The sequence below is a fragment of the Tinamus guttatus genome, unplaced genomic scaffold (assembly GCF_059628265.1).
Source record: "Tinamus guttatus ecotype Peru unplaced genomic scaffold, ASM5962826v1 Tinamus_guttatus_pri_ptg000211l, whole genome shotgun sequence".
NCBI classification, from domain to species: Eukaryota; Metazoa; Chordata; class Aves; order Tinamiformes; family Tinamidae; genus Tinamus; species Tinamus guttatus.
The window spans coordinates 1,916,831-1,940,564 of NW_028288745.1; the positions used below are offsets into that span (position 1 = coordinate 1,916,831).

At 38.1% G+C, this 23,734-nt stretch overlaps 1 protein-coding gene across 4 annotated transcripts in view; it reads right to left on the bottom strand.

The window, feature by feature from the left end:
• The window catches only part of CAMSAP2 (calmodulin regulated spectrin associated protein family member 2), a 68,700-nt gene that overhangs the window by 15,464 nt on the left and 29,502 nt on the right, over positions 1 to 23,734 (bottom strand). For 2 of the 4 annotated variants that reach the window (XM_010216202.2, XM_088524369.1), the window contains exons 3-8: positions 21,219 to 21,380; positions 20,486 to 20,569; positions 15,201 to 15,233; positions 11,095 to 11,236; positions 7,740 to 7,879; positions 435 to 528 (exon numbers count right to left, since the gene is read on the bottom strand). In XM_010216202.2, coding sequence (XP_010214504.2) covers positions 435 to 528; positions 7,740 to 7,879; positions 11,095 to 11,236; positions 15,201 to 15,233; positions 20,486 to 20,569; positions 21,219 to 21,380 — 655 coding nt within the window. The remainder of the gene's footprint in view (positions 1 to 434; positions 529 to 7,739; positions 7,880 to 11,094; positions 11,237 to 15,200; positions 15,234 to 20,485; positions 20,570 to 21,218; positions 21,381 to 23,734) is intronic. The other 2 variants (XM_088524371.1, XM_088524370.1) reach the window with 1 other exon arrangement.

Here is a 23,734-nt window from a genome sequence, read left to right on the forward strand (position 1 = left end):
TGCACGAACAGATCTCAAAACCTACCCGAGTCTGTCTGAGCAAAGACAGTGCTTCTGCACCCAGGTGCAAGGGCCATGCCTGAAACAGATGGTTTGCCCACTTGCCACAGACTTCTGCTCCTTCCTCTTCAACCTTCTTCTCAGCAGTACAAGTTCCCCAGGCTAGATTTTGTTCTTGGCTCTTACATTTGTCATTGCTTGCCTATGTGATCTATGCTGCGAATGTCTTCACATGTATATCACAGTGATTCAAATTTTTTTTTTTTGCAATAAGCAACAAAAGCTATTTAAGACTAATGAGATGTGAAGATTAACATGAGGAAAAAATAGGTTTCTCCTTCTCTGAACACCATGTACACTATATTTGTGAACACAATGGTAATTTGAACACATGCCTATTAAAAATATATGTATATTGAAAAGAATATAAGTACCTTGGGGATGGCCAACAACACGAGGTTGTACAAATGATGGCTTCACCACTTCAAACCACCAGAACAGTTCTGCCATGAACACCATATAGTTGCTCTACAAAAGAAAAAAAAAAAAAAAAAGAAATTTATGCCATGATCTGAAGTCATAACTGCAAAAAGATGGGCTGCATAACATTCAGCACGTATTTCCATTCTCCTCTCTCCTGATTACTTAGAAAATCAGATCAGTAATGGACACACAGACATATCTTCCGTAACACCAACTATCAAATGCTTATTATTTGACCAGATTGTAACCATTATTTTGGCTGATATTCTTCATGATGCCCATATGCTCAGGTGGGATGACTTGGAGTCGATGTGATATGACTCAGAGCTTTGTGCCAGGCAAGTCCTTTTTGCCAGGTTTGTGAAAATCTAATCTAATTTACAAGCCTTTAAAATCATCGTTAACATTTGTTCAACGCAGGCCAGTCAGAACTAGGATTTAGCTCCAAGGATTTATTCCTAATATACCTACAGAGGAATTTGGCATTTCTCGTACTCCCAACATAGTTATGGTCTGACAAACCATTCTGTGCTTGACAAAGATGGTATTTTTACAGTAAACTATCATACAATGACAGTTTTATTCTTTAAGAATAAAAGCATATGAAAATAGCCTCTCAGGGAAATGGGATTTTATTTAATTACTTGTTTCAGAAAAAAAGTTTGAAGAAACTTCTGGCCTTTCCTGGGCATCCTCTCCTGCCTGCTGTGCTGAGAGGCAGGTGTGAACTGGGATGGTTTTTACCGGGCTCTTTAGAAAGGAGGTGGCTGCTACATATTCTATGTGCTGAAGAACAGACTTTGTTGTAAGAGATATTAATAGTGCAGTCTTCATACATATGAACTATATTTGCCTAACCAGGGAGATTTTTCTGATTTCCAGCACCTTGTTAGCAACACGGGCTGCATTTGGCTCCAAGAAAACCCTGCTACAGACTAAGAACTGTGGTCCTGAAATAACACTCATGTAAAGTCTTAAAAAAGAAATTAATTTAGACTTACGAATAATGTACTCATTCAATTCCACAGAACTCTGTGGGGAAAGAGAGACCTACATACCAATGTACGTGTCAGCTCTTTTCTGAAGGCTATTGCAGGAATAGGGAGTGCTGAACTTCAGCAAACACATTTCAGAGTTACAAGAACACAGAAAATGGTTTAGTTGGCAGTTCTCTAACAAACACAAGGCAAATCCTGAGGAATTAAAATCAGTGACAGTTCTTATTTGAATATTTTTGGTGTTGTTTTTGAATGAAAACCTTTTCTGGTTGCTTCAAACAAATGCCTGTAAGGTTGTAAGTCTCCTGCTATCAGAAGCAGAAGGATACAAGTGGTCTTCCATTGGTGATAGCTCCCGGGATAAGATATTCTTGGACTGAAAACTGCTCAAAGATTGTAGTAGATGAAGAGATACCAGATGTTACCACAGTTATTAAATATCAGCTATAAATAGACTGGAAAAAAACCCTGTCTCTGCTCAGTCAGCACAACAGTAATTGAATGAGGAAAAATTTACAGCAAGATCTTTTCCATTCAAACAAAATATTATACATAGCATTTTGGTATCACGTGTTGAATCCCTTAGGAAATCAACTTGCATAGAGAGAAAAGTCAGACCTACCTTTCAGAAGAAAATATAATTTTTCTTATGCCAACCATTAATACTTTCATTCTTCCCTCTCCTCTCCTTTTTTTTTAACTTTACTCATTTTTACTACATTTTTTACTACTTTACTATTTTTTTACAACTTCAGCTTAATGTATTTTACTATAAATAATTAATTATAAAACATTCCAGTCATAGCTTGATGCTGTATGAACGAATACTGTATTTGAACAGTCTCTTTTTTATTATTTTTGCGCTGAAAAGCTGTGTTTAATAGTACCTCTATTTTATGAAGAACTCGGATTCTTCTGGTGAACATTTGCTGCGCAGTCCCAAGCTAATGAAAGGCAGCCTTGTCTTCCCAGAGTCACCACGGCAGTATTTACTGAAGGAAAACTCAAACTGTTGGCTGCACAGCCCGCTTAAGACTTGGGTTAGTTTAGATGTTTCATGGAGATGTAAAGGTCTAGTTTCTTTTTTTTCTTTCTCTTTTTTTTTTTCTTTTTTGAAATCATTTAGCGTGCAAAACAGATACATAGCCCTATCTTTCAGCTCAATCCATACACTTGCCAAGATAATTTTCATGTGTCTGAATGCACCCACTTAATACTGACAGGTCTTTGAGCATCACTGACTATGAAAACTTGGGGGCACAGCTGATGTTTTGTGTATTCTTGGCATTCAAACCTACATTTCAATACGGAAAGCCAAACTTTGAAGATGTCGCTAGAGGCACTGATCTTGCTGCTGGCCTTTCTGCTCCCTCCTCCTCCCTCTCCAGGGACAGGAGCGGGCAGGGGCAGCCGGCGCGGCGGCAGCAGCCCGGCTTGGGGCTGCTTTTCATGCTGTGCTTCCCCGAGGAGGGGCAGGCCTCGGAAAGCAGCACAAAGATGCTCTTTGTACAGCACATCCCAGGTAAGGGCAACACGGAAACCACCCTTCCTCTCAAGTGATTTACGGTCAGAGGGGGATGTTTATAATAACCATCAAAAGAGAAGACAGAGGATCAGTATTGGTTTTTTTTGTTTTTTTTTTTTTTTTTGAAAAAAAACATCGTGGGTCTGCAGCAATGTCAAATAATACTGTAGATATAAAATAATGTCATTTGCAGGGATTTTGCCTTGATTATACCAGCTAAACTTTTCGTACCTTGTCACATGATTATCATGTGCACTAATGCACAGAACTATTCTGAAGCATAACAGTATTTTAGAAGCATTTTTAAAAATCGTAAGCTGCGAACACAGTTCATCCTGATTAAAAACCCTGGGCAGCAGATGGCAGCCTTGCAGCTTCCTGTTAACTTCTGTTTGCTAAACAGGCTGCCTAATTTTTTTCAGTCTTATATTTCTACTTTACTGCAGGCTGTTGGACGTACTAAAATGTAAACTTATTACTTGTTTTATCTTCTGGCACAGTAAAATAAACATGATACCCTTATTCTGACTATGAAACCCAGAGTTATTACTTCCTTCTGCATTAAAGGCAGATATGAGCTAGCTTGCTTAGTAAGAATCTATATGAAACAGATATTTTGTTTTCGCTTAATATCTCTATTCCCTTCTCCACAATCACAAGAGCAAGATCAAGTTCTAAATCAAACTAGCTAAATGAACATATATAGTGGGAAATCAGTGTGGGAAAACAGAAATAGTATGAGCAATCTTGCCACTTAAAATAAATTACATCCCTTTTTATATTTATGGGTTTTAGATTGCACGTTTTAAGAACAACTACATAATACAAATATGCAACTACATATAACGCTAATACACAAACCACTTATAAGCAGCTCAAAGTGCAGTCAGCCAGCCATCTTCTCAAAATGGTCATAAAAATAAACTGTGAAATTCACATCACGATGCACATTCAAGTTTCTATGCAGTAGGCCAAGGACGTTATTTATCACAACTATGAGATACAGAAGTATCCAAATTGAAGCAAATCAGTGTTTCACACTCTTTGGACAAACCTAAATTACAATTCTGTGCACAACCCATGCACTAGAAGCTCATCATATCTCTTGCCACAACTAATCCAGTTGAAAATCCCAATATACCTCATTTCCCAGCACAACAGTGCAGGGTCACGACAGCCCAATTAACACCAGCAACAGGAATCACCTCTGCTTCCCTTTAAATAAGGAGAGGGGAGCATTTGGTGCCTCTCAGGAGAGCAATCGCGTCGTGAAGGCCTGATTTAATCTTTCTCTTGGTTCCTGATCCGGAGTGAATTAGAGCAGCCAGGGAGGAAGCAGGTCCCTGGCAGCTGCTCTCCCAGGTCCTTACGGAGGCCGAGGGGGCCGGCACGTGCGTTTCGGCTGCAAACGCTGGGCGAGCAGCTGATCCGCAAAGTGCTGACGGCCTGAGCTGCACGTTGTCTGCTGGGGTGGGAGGGAAAGCTCCGCTCATACGCAATAAATATAAATATATGCAATAAACGTAAAGTGAGTCTTCAGCTTTCATTGCTTTTCTGCCCTCATCTTCCCTCCTCTCTTCTCTTATGTGCAATTTTATCGTAAGACTGGACTGAATTGAGCGGATACTCTGCAGGGGACAAAAATAGAGAAGTTGTGGCCCGTGGTCTCTCTTCACTTCTTGCTGGGCTTTGACAAGGTTAAAAACTTGCTCTGACTGCTGGGATTAGCATCTTAGTGCAAAAATAAGATGCACAGTCCACGTGCGAGGGAGCAGTGAATACTGCAACGTGTGAATCGTTATCTGCTGGCAATAATGGGTGCACTCTATATATAATTAATAACCTTTCCAAAAGCTCAGCCATAGGAACATTCATAGCAGGTAATAATTAACTATGTGTCAATTAACCCTGCGCCAACTTTCTACGTGAGCTCCCGTCCATGGTAAACATCTCTCTGCCTCCCAATAGCTGGTCCCTAGGTCTGAGCCCTACAGTCCCACTGGAATAAAGCAGCAGAGTGGTCTAAAGCTCCAGCCCTGCGAGGCAGCCCCAGCTCTGTGCGGAGGCTCTCGTGTTTCCCCAAATCTGCTCTTTGCCTAGGCAGGACAGGGCAAGATGTCTGCTGAGATAGCTCCTCCACATCAGTGTCATCTCCCTCACACAAGCCAAGAACAGCATTAAAAAAATCCCGCCTTAGGACAAAAGTGCATGTAGGAGAAGGAAGGTGGGAAGATGCGGGGGGGGAAGCAATTTGGAACAAGCAGAAAGAAAACCAAGGTTCTCCATCTTGGCTTGTTAAATAGACAGGGAGGATCCAGCCTTTTCTTAAGGCCATCTCTCCACTTGTTATTTCCCTGTCTCAGGGTAAAACAAAAAGAAACCATTAGGCCCACTTGATGCCTTAAACAACAATGGAATGCATTCAAATACTATTTTCCTTAACATCTATAGTCCTACTTTAGTGAGCACCTCACAAATGCATTTTTCTTAGAGGAAGAGAAGGAGGCAAAGAAGGGGCAAGCAAATTTCTTTCTGACTTCTTTTGATTTGGACACATTAAAGTTATCTAGAAATCCAGACAAAGCCTACTTCTTTTCTGTGCTATAACCGAACTAGACCAACAGTTTCATCTGCTACAACATCTCACTGTAATTCCAAAATCCCTCTCTTAATTTTCCCTTGAGGCTCCTTCCTGGAACATACCACCAGTCTGGTTCTTTTTATTATTTCTGTCACCAACATCAGAGAGAGAGTTTTAAAACAAAGCACAGTGCCACCTACTATACCTGAAAATAAACACATTTTTGCTGATTGACACAGACGCCCAAAAAGCATTCTGCTAGAAATCCTACAACTCGACACTATATACATTTTATAGAAGGAGGTGAATGTGATTTCTGTTAACCATTTTAATGTGCCACATTTAAAATATCTATTGACAATTAATTTTTCTTTGAAGTGAAAATAAAATTCATAGGGGAATATATATATTCATTAAACTTATTCCCAGCAGATGCAGTGGAAAGCTCACAGAGTGCTCCTTTAACTGTTAATTTATTTTGAAAGTAAACTACTTCTAAGCACAGAGTTTGTAGTGCTAGCCAGATTTTCCAGGCCGAAGTTTAAAAGAAAAACTTGGCAGTCTTTCTTGCAGCATTTCCATCTAAATACGCACCCGTACCGCAGCGACTTGTAAAAACATGATCACAAAGGGCTTTCTCAGTTCTAGAAATAGTCTAAACCTGTGAAAGGACTCTAAATCCCCTCTAAAAACACTCTTCAGAAACAGCAAAGTTTATGAGTCTGTAGCATTTTAGAAGCCTAACTTCTGCGGCACTTCTAAATATTGATAAAATATTTAGACATAGTCAATTTTTAATCCAAGCTTCATAGTGGATATTGGTTTGAATTATTTCACACCTGCTCTAAAACCCTGGCCTCGTTAACTGTCACGGACGAACCTGACAAGTAATTAATTCTCTTTACTCCAGATATGTGTAGGCAGGGAGAAGTAACCGCAACGCAGCACAGGAATCCTGCTCCGGATAATCCGCGGGACGTCAGGAAAGCCCAGACCGAAACAACAGGAAGGACTGCGGTACCACCTTCCTTTTACGAAGATGTAGGTAGGCTGCAGTACCTGCACACTAAAAATACCCAGGCCAGGCTGGAAGCACTCGCTGAACTATTTTGCACACACCAAACAGCCGCAGCTGAGGCAGTCTAGACGCAAGCAGCCCCACGTCCTGCCCTTACTCCACCTGGCAGCTCGTTTCCTATGTGGGAAGCTCGGGGACACGGAGGGCGCGTTCCGGCCCCGGCCTCCGTGACTCAGCTGGCGAGACTGCTGCAAAGGGCACCGAGCAGAGCCGTGACCCAGATACTCAGAAAGCAATTACCTACCATCTGCAATGGATACGCTGACTCCTTAAAAATAACACTTCACTCCCTAAAGGCAGGCCAACAAGAAAAGCAAACTAAGAATGTTTTATATAGGGAAAAGTCTTAAAGAAACACACGGATGAAAAGTAAGAGCTGCAATTAGGAAAGAGATTCAATTACTCTTTGATTTTCCATGCAGACTTTAGAAGCATAAAACAAGCAAAACGATTTGTTCTCTTTCTCTAAAAAGGATGGAAACCTAGAATGACTAAAAATATAAAATCTAACTTCTTCGAACAATTACTTACGTTGGAATACCTGCTTCTGCTCTAATAAGGGTCCAGGCACAAAAACATTTTTATGTTTTACTAAGAAGAGCCTAAAAAATGTGTGAACTTTAAAAAAATCAGACTAACACAGCACATTTACAAAATTGTAAAACCTTTAAGGTTAAAAGCCTAAAAACAATCAGTGTGTGAAACAACACTTCAAAACTCTGTCACCTGAAAGCTTTGATATATTAGAAATAACAGAGATCATCATTATATCTTTATAGAAGTTACAGATGGCATACATGCTTTAACATTTAATAAAACAAAATACAAGGTGTGAAATCATTTTGCACAAAATGAAGGCTTTAATATATGTTTCTGTAAGTGTTGCTTTTAAAATACTACTAGGCTAACCTAACTGCCAGAAGTCCTAAATGCAGCTGACATTTGTGTGGTAGACTGTACCCCAACAGTCGCAATAAACTTTCCTCCTTAGCTGTATAGCAGCAGAGCATGAAAAAACTAAATAAAGCATTACTGTTATATTACAGTAGAGTTTGTTTGGGTTGTGGTTTTTACCTTTATTGAAGAAGCTGCATAGAGCATATCTTCAAGACTGAAATGGCAGCACTGGTTAAGGTATTCCTGGCAGAATTCTTGAATCAGCTGCAGATTGTAGAGGCTGTCAGCCAAAGACATCGTCTCTTTCAGACAAATATCTAGAAAGGAAGAACAGAAGCAAAGATTACACAGTTACATATCTCTAAAGCAGTGCTTCTCACACAACAACTGCCAAACATTTTTGTGAGAACTCTCATTTAATTTAAATTTTCTTGTTTAACAGGAGACTCATTTTTCAATTTCAGAAGCCTAGAAGTGACACATATTTTATCTTAATAGTTTTACAAACATAAATGAACTTTATTTTTCACTATAGGCAACTGCTCTGTTTTTTCCTGCTTTGCCTTATGTGAAAAAAAGAGGTTATGCTGAAAATCCTGGTGTTTTCAGAGAAGGGAAAATTTTATTTAATCAAAACAGACTTTTTTCCAAATCTATTTTCTACACTCAAATAATAAATAAGAAATGTACCTTTTTTTTCCCACAAAATTCCCTAGATATACTAATTCCTTCTCTTTGTACGGGAACCCGAGAGCACATTTTAATGCTATTAACTCTGGATCCTCCAATAAAAGGAGCATCATTTCTGTCTTATATATTCATTTTTGGGTATTGAGATGTGTGCTACCAAGCGATACAGATTTTTACAAGCATGAGAAGGCTGTGGCACATTAATAGTATCTCTCTATGCCTGGAAGTGCTATTTAAAGGCAACAGAGCAGAAACAGCGAACGGACTTATGTTGTACAGCATCTTCTGAATACTACATATGCCCCAGTAACCTTCTCTTGTCTTTTTATAGATGCTTTTTGGAAGATTAAGTAGCAGTAATAACTTCCTAGAAAGGTGATCCTTTTAAAAAGAAAAAACTGAAGAGAAGAAAATGAATAAACTCCCAGAGCAAGCATTAGGTTTTATTCCTACAGCAAAGGCAGCTGTAGGAGTCATAACCCTAAAGTGTTTAGAGTAGACAAGTTCCTCCATACAAGGAACCTACTTTGATGCTAGCATGATAAAGAGGCCTAAAAGTGAAAGATTTATAAATATCCCATCACCTCAGCCCTGCGGTACAAGCAGTACAGGAAAAAAAAAATTCTTTGACTTAACTGACACAAATAAGATTAAATTTAATAGCACAAAATGCCAAGTCATGCATTTGGACCCAATAAAATTCTAATGTGATTTACCAATTAAAAGTGATAAAGAACAGGAAGGTATTGTGCATCTGCCAATGCCAAGATTTTTTATGAGCTTTCAGCATCACAGAGCTAATAAAGAAAGCAACCATGATTTCAAAATGATTCAGGAAATGCATTCCCAGTAGTGACAGGGAAGCACTGTACAAGTTTGGAATTCTATGTACAATTATAACCTGACCACCCATATTCAAGAAAGATTATCCCAAACTGGACTCGTCGCAGAGGAAGACTACTGAGAGTAATGCTGAGAATGGAAATCCACTTCAGAAGGGGAGACTGAAAAGACTTGGTTCAGCCAGCCTGAGCAAAACAGAAGAAAGAGAGTATATAAAAGACAAACATCAGGTGAGGAGAAGCTATTCAAAGGGCTCTGCTAGGAGAATAACAAATGCACGTAGACAGGCTCCAAGTGTGTTTAGGCAGAAAACAAAAGATAACCATGTAGGAAGGGGAGGGAGCTCTGCAGCAGTCTAAACGTGTAGATTTAAAAATGCCAGGCAGCACTCAGAGGGAACATGGTACATTTGTGAGAGAGCTTATATAATTCCAGACAGCAGCATATTTCTGGACTGTCTTGAGATAGGAAGGCCTTTCTAGCTCTACGTGCTGAGAGGGAAACCTAAATTTGAAAGTTAAAATTTTGATGAAAAGGGATCATCTATTCCAGAGCACAGAAAATTCTGGACTCTTTCTTTTTTGTGTGTGTGTTAATATATTTTTATGCACTTTTGCACACGTGTTTTTGGTACCTTACTTTATCAGTTCCAAAAGAGAGCAAGCTCTCAGTGAAACTTAACATACACCAAAAATGATATTGTTTAAACACAGTGAAGGAGGACTTAGTGCTCTTAGTTGCTTCAGAGCATCTTTGAATTTATTCTGAGATAACGACATTCATGCATATTTGTGCTTCTTTAGAAGACAACGTCAGGACACCTCAACTAAAACACCACAGCTAAAGGTCCGAACATGACACGGGCCTTGCTGTATTTCACTGGGCTGTAAATCAAATGCTGCAGGAGTCTGTTGGGAATTACATACGTAGCCCTGCAATATGCACAAGAACCTTTGGGCATTCCCTTTTGCCACCCTTGCTAAAACACCAAAAAGGAATTAGGTGCTACCACAGGTTCAATTTAACTCTTCTTCTCTAACGAGATGCAATGATATATATTTGGCTGCAAGAGTTATGTAAATTGGCAGTTGTATTTTTCTAATTCACAGGCGAAAGCACAGTGAATGGATGCAATTTTAGCGTCTTTCATCTTTGGTGCCTACTGTGCAGGAAGCTTCCTGCAAAGTGGCTGTGCATATGAATTTCAGATTTTGGTCCTTTGCGAGCTTTTTCCCCTTGTTCGCATTCCTGTATTTCCCAGCATGTTTCTGTAAAAGTGTTCCCACGACATCAAAGGTATCACGGACAAAACACAGGCAGAAAATGATGGGTGTTAACTGCCAAGCCATTTTACAAGTACACGAGGCTCACGGTTGCCAGAAGGAAGATACAGCTTTAACCAGGCCACAGAACAAAAGAACTAGATGAGACTCCTCTTCATCACAGCTTATTACTATATAGAAACACAAGATACCAATATGTTCGACACTATATGTTTTTGTTTTCTCTGTAAATAATATAGTTAAGTGTCAAGTGAACTAAAGGCCCAGAATGCAGAGCAAATATTCACCATGCAGTGCAGCTAAACAGTGCTAGACTATCTGTAATAGAAACGATCCTTCTGCATCTTCATCAGTAGCTGCTCAGATTCCAAAGAAAGCTTTTATACAGCTTCAAGAATCTGACTTTTCTAGATTGTCTCAAGCTTTACAGCATGAAGGCAAATGCCAAATAAGAATACACAGGCAGAAGTAAAATAAAAAACCTTTGCGCATTTATATTACTGTAGAAGTAACAAAAATACAGAAAGGCATCTTGTTTCCTTTCATTTAAAGCAAAAAAAGGCACAAGCTAATATTAAACACCTTACTACTATACTCAAATAATACCTCCCGCATATCATATCTTAGCATCCTTTTACATGGATACAAAATAAATATAAAACAAAGACATTTCTCCTTTCATACATATGCATTTACGAGACATGCAAGACACATACCCTCCAATTTAATGATATCTGGGCAGTAGAAGTGGATCAGGGCTGCTAAAGCACAGCCATCTGTACCATCTTTCAGCAGATTTTCTACCAAGGGAATGCAGGGCAGCTGCTTAAGCAATGTCTGCTCCTTCCTATAACGAGCCTACAATATAGGAAAAAAAAAAAAAGAGAGAGATTAAGCGAGACAGAGGCTCTGAGACATACAAAGAGATTTGTACTGTACGTTTTGTGCTCCCATAGCAAAAAGGCAGTATTCAATAAGTAGTTGACTGCTCTTTGATAATTTCTTTAAACTGTCTACATTTTGCCCCGTTTTAAATGGCATAAATAATAATCTAAGAGGCCTAGAGACTCATGTTGAGGCTTTCCTTCAAAACCGGCCAAAACCGATGACCTCCCTATAACATGCTAACTTAAATCACATCTTGTAGCTTGTTATACATTCCACATTCAGCATTATGCAATCAAAAGTGATCTGTGTGCAAACACAGCAAGAGAAAACCTGAGCTGTTTACCTTCTGCTTACAGACAGGCCAGATGACTTTGTGAAGGTGAAATATGTGATAATCTATCCCAAAAGCTCATTGCTATGACTGATCTAATGGCAGATGCAGAAACATTCAATTAGTTCCAGTTTTATTACTCGTGCATGTTACTAAACAGTCATAAATGTAGAGAAATATTAATGGTCAGGACTGCTGTTGCAAACAAACAAAAAGCCCAGTTATAAAAAGGAAACACTTTGAAAAGGAACTCCATGTATAGGGATATCATTATTTCAGAAAATCAAGATAACATACTTGCAATGTCTTTATGCTTTCTGTAGGGAAACAAGGCTCACAAAGTCATTCATTACTCCCATCACCTCTCCTCCCTACTTCCTAGCAAAACAAAGGGAGATGGAAGAATGACTTTTTTTTTTTTAAACTTGTTGACATTATTTGAGACTTTTTTTGTTTTTGTTTTAAACTGGTACTGAAGGATTACTTTTCAATCCATCTTGTGATGCCAAGAGTATTTCCAAGTTAATTTTACATTATCATTATTCAATACACACATTAAACTGGAAGCTCTCTGTAGGGACTCTGAAAAGCCTTTAATTAAGAGGTATGGGACACTACAACCTATCTGCTAATGGCACGTGCTCCAAAGCTGGAACAAACTTCTTCGGTGCTTTTCTCCGGTGTGCCAGAGCAATTGCTCCTGGAGCTGTGCAAAACCTGGGATCCAGCTCCAACATCCCCCTCCTCGCCTCCATTCCGGGAGCCAAGGAGCAGGCAGGACTGGAGGGTTTATGGGTGGGGTGGGAACAGTTTTCCCAAAGGAGGCTGGGGAACCACAGACTGAGCCTGAAGGCTGCATTTACCGGCACTGGGGCTGTGCTAAGAAACACATGGGATTATCCTCAGGGCAGGTCAGCAGCCTCCAACTGGCCCGAGAAGCATAAACCTAGTTTGGCAATAACAGATACACCAGGTCTAGTAAAATAAAATGCCCAGATTTAGGCCAGGATACTTTTACATGACCCTATCAACATTTAAAAGAAAAAAAAAGGGGGGGGGGAGGATTGCCTTTGTTTCATATCCAAAATGTGCTGAATTTGGGGTGTGTGAAACATGCTGCATAAAATAAAAATGCCATTTTTGCATGGTATGGTAAAGATCCACTAATGCCAAACAAAAACATGTTTGTGCTTTATTCCTCATTAACATTTTCCCCCATATTTATAATACTTCCTATTAGCTACAATAATAAAGCTTTAACCATTTCCAGTTAAAGTTTTTTTCCCTTTTTTCTTGACTTTATGGAAAAGACTCACTAAAGACTCACTATGACAAATATCTGTGGAGTTACAAGTATCATGCTTATATATCCCTATACTTTCCCTATGAAAGTGAATGAAATTAAGTGTATTACTTGCAAGATTATTTGATTTTGAATTAATCAGAGAGATTAAGATTATAGTCCAGTCTTGCATATTTTATCTTTTAAGTAAGGTCTTTTTTAGATTATCCAAGTAAACCAAATTATTTGACACAGGAAATACAACTGTCTTGTAGACTAAATTCAGTGAAAAAGCCTATTGTCACTTTAATGATGCCTTAAACTGCCACATGAACAGGGTCCTGCACTCTGGAAATGGTGTCAGATCAATGCAGTGGAACTAGGAGGAGGATTTAATTTATTTTAGGGAGTATGCCAAGCACATTACTTCAAGGGGAAAAAGAAGAAAAAAGTCAAAAAAGCTATATAACCTGATATGCTAGATCCATTAAAGTGTAGCATGCATGTTTCAATTTGGTTAAAAAGATAAAAAGAAACTATACTTAAAAGGCACTGGTAATTGCACTGGTGATTTTTAATAAACTCCCATTTGAAGAGACTTCTAATCAGTTGCAATGCATGCTAATAAATATGGATGCAATAATGCAAAAAAAAAATGTAAATTTATTATGGCGCTAAAGCACTAATAGAGAAGTCTTGTTCCTAAGCTGCTACTGGAAGCAACTCAAGTGAGCAGCTTTAAGCTGATTCCACCTGCAGAAGCCTGGACACAGCGAAGACACAAGCACCTGGGCGAAGGCAGGTGCAGGAATGCCAGGGACGGCTCCCCGCGCCCGAGTCCCCGCGTCCCGGCTGCCCCTGCGCAACTTGTATGCTCAAAATCAGAGATGTCTCCCCCAAATTCAAGTTGTTCACAGGGTAACAGTCCGGGGAAGTTGGTGATGCTCTCGAGTAATTTAGTATCTTATATGTGAATAGAGTGTGAACAGAGTCAACAAGGGTCACAGTAAAGGACTAACTTAGGCAAAAAGATGAACAAAAACAAATTCTGAAACTGCTCTGAAGTTGGATCCTATTTTGTAGAACAGATTAAAATTAAAATGTGCTTCTGCAGTGTGGTGATGACCTGAGATGGCTCATTTGATTTTGCATTAGTTCGTCCATCTCCTTGAGCTATCTTAACCTCAAAACAGAAATAAAGGATTTTGCTGTAAAGAATAGCATATTCTGTGTGAAAATATAGCAATTTTAATAAAGACATCGTTAAAGGAATTTTCTCTAGAGCATAAACTGCTATAAATTTGAATACTGATTGACAGAAGTTTTTAATATAACTTTTTAGACATCAGATCATTGCTCTGTTTGCCTACATGTCGCCAACCATGCAATGGCCTTGTTATTTCTAATTCTCTTTGCAATGAATGATCTTCTAATAGCTAAACATAAATACCTGAGGAGCTCCTAGCACAGTTATTCAGTCCTTAGAGCAAAAATAAATCAGAAACAGTTCCCAGGGGTTCGGGGCCACCGGTTGCAATTCTGCACAGCAGAACAACTGCAGCTGCTTTTGTTCTCAAACTGTGTGTCTGCTCATGATAGAGTGTCAACCACATTGCAAAACTGCTGTAGAATAAGCAAGTTCAGTGTATTTCAGGGGCAAGTTACAATACAATAGAGGAAAGGAACTATAATTCCAAGGAAGCATAGCACAGAGGAAAACTTTATTAATATTAAACATGAAAGCTCAGTTTTATTGCTTTCAATGAAAGCAAAAAGCTACAGCATGGGGTTATTTTTTTGTGTGGAGAAAATTTCAAATTACTGTAATTATTAACAGCTATCCTAAGTAGCTATTACCAGCTCCAAAATTAGTCCTAGACTAATGCCATGATGATTGCTTATTTTTCAAAAAGTACAAAAATTTGAGATTCCATGTATCCCTAAGAACAAAATATTTTTTTTAAAAAAATCCCTCTTTAAGACAGTCTGTATCAAATACTGTATCTTTACTGGAAGTCCATACAAAATTATTTTACAAAAGCAAATAATAATGATTTGACATGAATTAAGATGTAGCATTCTCTTATATAAAAGAACAGATACCTCTACCGTTTCCCAGTCCAGCACCAAACTTTACACTTACTTTACACAAATTACCTTGCAAAACAGGATTTTGCACTACGTGCACCTTTGAAGACCAACCCCTTACAAAATTGTCTTGCAGAGATAAATGAAATGAATGATTACACCAGCATGACATGGACAAAGCCATTCCCAAAATAAGCTACTTGGATCAAAGTGAAGCAGTTGGGCAAACTTACAGGAACCAGTTTCCAAAACCATTTGGTAGGAGACTTCAGAGGAAGCAGTAGAAAACAAAAAGAATAAGCAAAAAGCAAAGGAAAAAAAAAGGAACAATTTATCAGATTTCATAAATTACTTTCACAAAGCAATTTTCTTTAATATTCTCAGTTTTGTACAACAGTGAATTGTAATTTCACAGTAAACATTAGTGCAATGTAACCTTTATGTATTGTATTAATTAGCAGAGCTAATACTGGAAAAATATGTATCTGCAATCTTTGTAGATCAACTTTATAATTTTTACACATGAAGAAAGATTTTCAGATCAATGCACTTTTATTTAATGCTTTCACACATCTAATTGCACCCTAAATATGCAAATCCATCTGCCAACAGAAGAATTCATTTGAGACTTGAAGCCATGTTTCTGCAAGTATCAAAATGAACTCTGGCAGCGCGTATGATGAAGCAAGGAAGCTAAAGCAACAAATAAAAGCTATAAACACACTTTACAAGACAACCAATCTAGTGGAGTTTGTATTAGTTACTTCAAGGCCAAACACTTATGTCTCTAATGTTCGGTAATATTTTTCAATAGACATATGACAGTCCTCAGAACATTGAGAGATGCAGGCAGTTACATTCTTGCAATGACAGATCACATTAGCATCAGCTGCATGGTGTGCAATGACCTGAAATGCAGATGGAGTTTTCCTTTCACTACTAGCGGAAAAAATGAGCACACCTGCTACACAAAATTCTAAGCTGGTATGTTAACCCAAAAGTACACAATAAGATTATTAAAAATTAGCTTTACAAATACAAAATTTGATCCAAACATTTCATCCTAAGAACACTGGATTTTATCCTAAAAAATGGATTTAAAAAAAAAAAAAAACTATGTACACTAGGGGGGCAGAATAGTTCTACTACTGAGGAAAAAAAGTGTGATATTACATATACATACAGCAAGCTTCATCATTTTATTCTAATAATTTAATTATACAAATTAAAATACTAAAAACAATTATAAGAGCATAGGGAAAATATTTTGTTTTCTGAAGAGAGAAATATTCTGGGGAAATGGTAAAAACATAGTTTTAAACACCAACCGCTAAGGAAGCTTGTTATTTTTCATGGTCATTTTAGAATATTTTACTCAAGCTTTTGAAATAATTGAGCAAATGAAATAAAGCCCTTTATTTTAAAATAAAGTTATTGCACAGGAAAGGGTGCAATGTGTCTGTTCTCAGCATCCTTCCCCTCCACTGGGCTGGGCAAATACAGAGCAGAGCCCCCAGGCCACTTTGAGGGGCGCTACGAGGTGCCCGTTAATGGGGGGCTCTAGGTGCTCCCTTGCAACCAAAGCACTTGGCATAGGGCTCCGTTTCTTTTTGAATTTTTTTTTGAATTCTAGTCGGTGCCTGGGAAAGCACTGGAATTTGAAAAATGATGATTTTTAATTGTAATTAACAGTTCTAAACCATAATATAAAGCAGTTTTAGGTAAACAGACCAAGATCACATTGGGGCCAGCTATAATTTTACATGATGCTGACAGGAACATTTTTATTTGATTTAGCAGACCTGAGACTGCTCTGCATTATGAAGATCTAACAGTATCTATTTAAAGACAGGCTGAAGACCTACTCTCCAGAAAGGCCTACCCATGTTTGCTTCAATCCCAGAGATTGTCTAAAGGTACAAACTGGGCTCAGATACCTATTTCTGATACGTGTCTGAGAGGTCTGATACGTATTTCCATTTGTCCACTGGGCTGAAACTGAGCTGACCATGAGCACTCTTCAAAGGAGCAAAAGGCTGAACATAGTCAGTTTTACTTTCAGACAGATTATGACATGTATAAAGAGATTTCAGCTGACACTTCGCAAAGACAGTTTAAGAAAAGGATAAAGAAAAACTGAAACCTCTCATTCAACATGAATCCAATCCAATGACTGTGCAATTGGCATTTTATTCCAACAGTAATAAACCGCCATTTCTAACACTTACTAAAAAGCCCCTCAGGTGGAGGATTTACAGATTGACAAAAAGATCATCTAATCTCCTTTGACAAAAAGAATTTCAATATGATTCTATTACAATCTTAACACAACAAATTTATCCTGGTACCAAAAATTGGTAGTTGTGCCCTTCACTAATACTTGTTTCTGCCCTCTTCCTTGCACCATCATCAGGATTCATGCAGCTGTGCTTTAACTGGATCATGAAGCTGATCCTGCTGCAAACATTTTTTCTTCCCCCGTTAACTGTTGATGGCAGTATGGACCTGCGGCACGTTAAATTGATTGTGGAACTATGGCATTAGTGTTTTACCTTCACACACAAAGTTGCACTGTTTAAACTAATTTTCAAAATGTTTAAAGAGCTCAGTCCTCCTGGTGAATGTTACATTTGTTTCTCTTGGGGAATTTGCATTGATTTGACTCAAAACCATTAAGAATGATTCAAATCACTAAATCACAAAATTAACAGAATTTGGAGAAAGATTCAACTACACCAACCATTAGCTTAATCAGTGCAACTGTACATTCACTACACATTATTCAAGTGAAGCCTGAAAACCAAAGCTAATCACTACAAAATCGAAATCCTAATTCTGGAAGAAGATGCAGGGACTCTACCAGAGAAAGCTGAGGTTAGCACAAACCACCGCAGAGCAAGATCCACAGAGGACTACCTGGAGCTAAAAACCATACATACTCCTTCCTCTGTCTTCTACAGGAAGCTATCGGCAGAAGAAAGTGAGGGAAAACAAAAGCAGTCTTGTAATCCATTATTTACTGCACTGTTTCTAGCTACCCCAAAACAAAGAACAGTATCATCTTATCAGTTGCATCATCTGTTAACCTGCGTACACTGTATTTACAACTTCTAGAAATGCAGAAACTTATATTTATTGCACAAAGGTTCACAGCAGATTGGTAACAACATGCTAGGGCATTAATTGGGCAGGTTTGAGGATTATGCTCCATGCTTTATTTTTTCACAGCTAAAATTTATGAATTTATTTGCTGCTTCTTATATGGAAACTAAAATTAAAGAAAAGCTTTCCTCAACCTCTAGAATGACATTCTTCCCATATCTATTTGGTCATCTCCCTAAATCAGCACAAGAGACAATGCTAATTTAAACTTAATTCAAGCTCAGCATCTGGCCACACCACAGAAGCTCTGAAGCTCAAATATCCTAAGGCACCTGGCCAGAGCAGAAGGGAAGTTACACAACTTCTGAAGTTGGAATCATCATTTTTTGAACTTCTAACAGAAAACCTAAATTATCAAACCAATCCCCAACCTGAAAAGGCTGGTAGAAGACCCAGAAGAGGCAAACTGAAATATTCTACTTCCCCTATCTATATGTTAAGCTTTAAAATAAGTAAACGTAATTGTTAAAATCATCTAAATAAGAAAATGAAGAAATTTTCAGGTAGGGAGAATTAAACTAGAACTGCAGTATAAGCACTAAAATTCAAATATCTAAGTTTCAAAACCAATAAATGGTCCTACTTTCAAAATGATTCAAGATCTCTTAAGTCTGCATCAGCATTTTTGAAAATTGTAGTCACTTACTTATGTGCCTTAATAGAAGCCTAAGGCCTTAACCAATACAGGAGGAAGCTGTTCACTGTTCTTTTGGAAAATATTATTTAATTTTTCCACATAATGGAAAATCTATAAGATTGCTTTGATTAATTTAAGAACAAAATAATCTCCTGATATCAATAAGTAAACCCAAGCAAAACATGGAACAAAGAGTAAGAGGGGAAAAAAGTACTAATAAGTACTTTGTGCTGAAATTATACATGTATCTTGGCAATACCAAAAATCTGGTAAAGAATATAGCCACAGTATTCCACAACTTTGTTGAGCCATGTTAGGCAAGATCAACAGCATAAAGGAAGTGCTCATGTGACTGATTATGTGACAAAGAAATGCATGAAGAAATTGAGCATGGAGACAGATACCTGAGTAAAAAACCAGAAGTCTGAAAAAAGATACTAGAAGATACTTGATAGGAACAACATCATAACTTTAGAGAAAACTCATGTTAGACACTCTGAAAAACTTGATCAAAGAGGATTTCATTCATTTTCCTCACTTACTTGTACATAAAGGATGATTAATTTGTTATTTTTCCCCCCCGCCATAATCCTCCATCAGCTTAGGCAGAAGAGCCTGAGGTCTTGCCCACGCTGAGATTTTTAACTTGTGGGTAAAGCTATACTAATAGAGCCCCCTAACACGGGATACCTTGCTTGACAACATCATTCATGTAGCCGAAAGCCACACTGAGCCAGATAATGTTACATGCGTCTGGCATAACATTACTTAAAACTCAGTGTATACAAGTCCTTGGCCACAAAATCTTCCAGGGTCAGACAACTGTGGCATCATCTTGTTATTTTGGAAAGTTCATTTTTACATCAGCCATCAAAACAGAGCTCTGATTTTGTTCTACATGATTCCATAACTCAGATGGAAAGACAACACAAATGCATATAACATTTTAGCATCTAGTCATCAATCATTCAATGTTTGATACAAGAGGAATAGGTTATCCTTCTGCTGCTGCTCTTTATTCAAGGGCAGGTTTAATACCAGAGGGCAGTCCAAACTGACTACATTTCTCCCAGTAATAAGTATATCATAACAGGAAAAATGACCTCATTCTGAAGCAACCAAAGCATTTTATGCACTCTAGAACTATTTGTAATCCTTCTGTATTTTGATGGGTACAATACTATTTAACTAACTGATTTGCTCCACAATCAAAAAAAATCCTGTTAGGAAAGGGTATCAAACAATCTGTTTTGATTATATACATAAACTTTAATCAACCAGTATCATGATCACAGAGCAATTCTGCCTATGATGCCATATATAGTTATACTGCTTTTTAAATACATAGAATTCACAAGTTCCTAATGAAAGGAAGCACACTTTCCTTTTTCCTGTTAGATCCAATTGCAGTTTGAATTCATTTGGAGAATATTAATTCTCCAAATTAATAAATTTGGTCAGATTTAAATAACAGGTGTTTTTTGATGCTATCAAGGACTTAGTTATCGGTGTAAATTGTAGCTCCATTATTGCTGCATTTAAAGGACATTATCTTAAAAACGCTGAAGCTAATAATGAAATAATAATGCCTGAAAACTAAAATCTTGCTTTAACAAAAGTTTAAAGTGCAGTGTCTGCAAAAATATATTTACTTATGCACACTACATGCAAGTTACAGATAAACATTCTTGTTTAACATATGAAACCCCCTACACATACCTTTTGACCTCCTGCAGCCTCTGCACCATGATGCTCTTTTAATTTTTGTTCTTGATCCATTATGTCTTTCAAATGTTCATTTACCTAAAGACAAAATAACTTCTTAAGTAGTTAATTCTAAGAAACAAGTGCCAGAAATCACAAGTTTTCTACAGATCTATAAATCACTACCAGCAGGTCAATTGAAAACAGTAACCAAATGAAATTTCAGAATCTGTGTACACCTGAAGCACTGTGAACAAGTGTCAGTGATTTAGCGAGTACACGGTACCAGTTACTAGCTTTACATTGCATAAACTGACCTGACCCTTATTCTGCTTGATCACATTTGATTAAGAGAATATTGTTACCATTAGATTCGATCATGAAGTGAAGGTTCATCACAAGGAAGATGACATAGAACTACCTTGGCTTGAATCATAGCAAGTTACACAAGACAATAATTCTCAGCAGAGCCAAAAGAGACCCTCAATAAGCTCATCAAAACATGACAGTGACTGTTAGATGTCATATGTAACAAATACCGCTTTTACTTCGACTTCCAATTTATTTGGCTCCAATACATTTAATCAATTTCTGCTCTTTTCCTTTTCCATTTGCAGCAGCTTAAGGAACAACCCACATCAGACGTGGTCTTGATATTCACACACACACACATCCACACCCACTCAGCTCTAACTGGATCATATGGCCTACAAAGAAAATCACAGCTTGTTTTTTTCTGTACTCATACCTTGTTTATCCAGAACATAACAGCATCTTCAATGTCATAAGGTAGATCTGTAGCTTGGAAGAAGGACGAATACTGCTGAGCACAAGCAATCACCTTCTCCACGCTGACCATCTCTACTGTGTAGGCCATCATGAGAGTGTCAATCATGGCCAAGTGAGCACTCTGCAGATGGAAGCAGTAATACCCATTCAGTAATCAAATCAATAGCAGCAAATCAAAAGAATTTTTTCTTAAGCAAGATTTTTTTTCCATATCTGGAAAGAATATGATTACAACACTAAATCACTTTGACTTTTTTTAACAGACCAAAAGAGATCTTCTAAAGATTTTACTCTAATGAAAACAAAAACTCATGTCTGACCAGTGTTATTTGCACAGAAACTAAAAATAGATCATCACCTTGAGAAATAAGTGAAAGTTGGTCTATTTTTAAGCTATAATCTAGGAAGATGACACAATTATACTAACCTTAAGAAAAACATATCAAAGATTTTGTTTTCTTCTAACAAATTAACGTCCTTACATGGATGCTGTTAAAGAGGCACAGCCAGGTTTAAAACATGCATACGCTGATAAATAAAATATAAGGTGCCTGTTGCTCCTAACATTGTTATGGATTTAAAAGCATAATGGCCATATCACGATTTGTAAGTAAAAAAGGGGGAAGACTAACAGGACTTGGATTAGATTTTTGTGGCCAAGTAAGAACATTCTGGCAGTTTGCAGAGGCAGTGTCTGCAGTTAAACAGATTTGGTTCTCCTTCAGAAAATAAAAGAACAACAGCTTTAAGCATTAAGGCACATCATTTTCCCTGAAGCAGAATGATTTCCAAAGACAATATTTTTAAAAACACTGCCTTTAACGCACCGCGCAATGCAAACAGAGATTCCAAACATTCATTAACACCATCCTTCTGATTCAGTTCTGCAAAAAAATATCCAAATAAACATTTCACAAGGTAGCTTTCACAGCCATGGCAACAGCAAGGACAGCATGAGTCACACAGCACTATGCTATCCTTGTGTTACAGTTAAGGTAGCAACATGCACATCATTTATTCCAGAATTCCTAGCAGGAGAAAGAGGAAAGGCTCCAATTCTACGCTGCCCTTGGGTGTTTCTATGACTGCATTAAATGAACATCTTTTAGAGCAGACAGCAACACATACCCGTTTTAATCCTAGTTAGGCTACTTTGTTTGAAAACAGATCAAAACAAAAAAGGCCAAACTCTACTCAACGGATCTCCTGAAGATATTTGCAAAACTGCTCCTAAGAGGCAGCCTTCCTGCCATGAGCTCATGCATCCGTGGACCCCAGATGTCCTGAGTCTGTGTTTGCCACATACCCGAGCCGTGCTCCTAGCACTGCTGGGCTGGCAGCAGCAGCTCCCCGCGCTCCCTCGTCGGGCGGCTCGCTCTGAACAACCCTTTCCAGCCGCTCGCCTCCCTGCGCCCCTATTCGCAGGCCGTGGCAGGCAGGGGCCCTGGCTCCTGCGAGCGAAAGGCAGGAAGAGCTGGGGAGAAGATCACACACAGCTTCTGCCATCCTAAGCTTTTAAGAATAAAAGTACAGAGTACTGCCCGTGCCCAGCCTCCTGAGGAACACCAAACATGGCCTTTTTTATTGTTTTTTTTTTAAACAGAGATAGCAGAAGGGATCACACATTGTGTTGCTGGCAGAGCAAGAGATCAGAAGAGAACTTCAGCGAGCACAAAGCAGCAGAGTGCTGTGGGGAAACACAGGGGCTCCTCCTCACGTCCTCCTTTTCTGGGAAAGGATGGAGAAAAAGCTGAGCAGTCTAGTCCAAACGCTTCACAAGTAAGTTATGCTAGGACATCTGAAAATCACATTACACAACAGGGTTTTGCAACAAACTTGACTCTCACTATAAACAGAGAATATTTCTATTTGAAGACTGATAGTAAACATATTACTTGTGGCTCAGTAAAGGTCAGTATTTAAGATATCCATTAATAAAGAAAAATTACTGGAGAAAGTAAACTCATCCTGCTCTATGCTACACTCCTTAAGTTTACAAGAAAAGGTACAAGTTCTTCTAAGCTGCAAAAATACAGTTCTATTTCTGGATACCCACTTTTATGGATAATCGTTTTCTGTTTTTACTGCTTTTACCTCATACCAAGGTTTTTGGCTTAGATCTAAGTTTTCTAATTTAAGCTCTGACATTAAAAACAAACCCTTGTCTATACGCAAAAGCAATCTTCAGTCCTCTTTACTGCAGTACTCAAATTTTACTTAAGTTTGAAACCCACAATTTAAAGTAAAATAAATGACTTGAATGCATTCATGTTCGTTCACATGACTGTTTAATACGTGTGTACTCCCGTATCTAAGTTTAGTGAACACTTTGTTAAACAACTATTTAGACAGAGCAACAATACAACAAAGTTCAGGAATGGCCACTGTCTGGAAGTTTAATTGCTACTGACTCCCTCCTAACAATATGCCCAATATATTATCAACGCATTAAGAAAATTATTTACAATCAGCTGA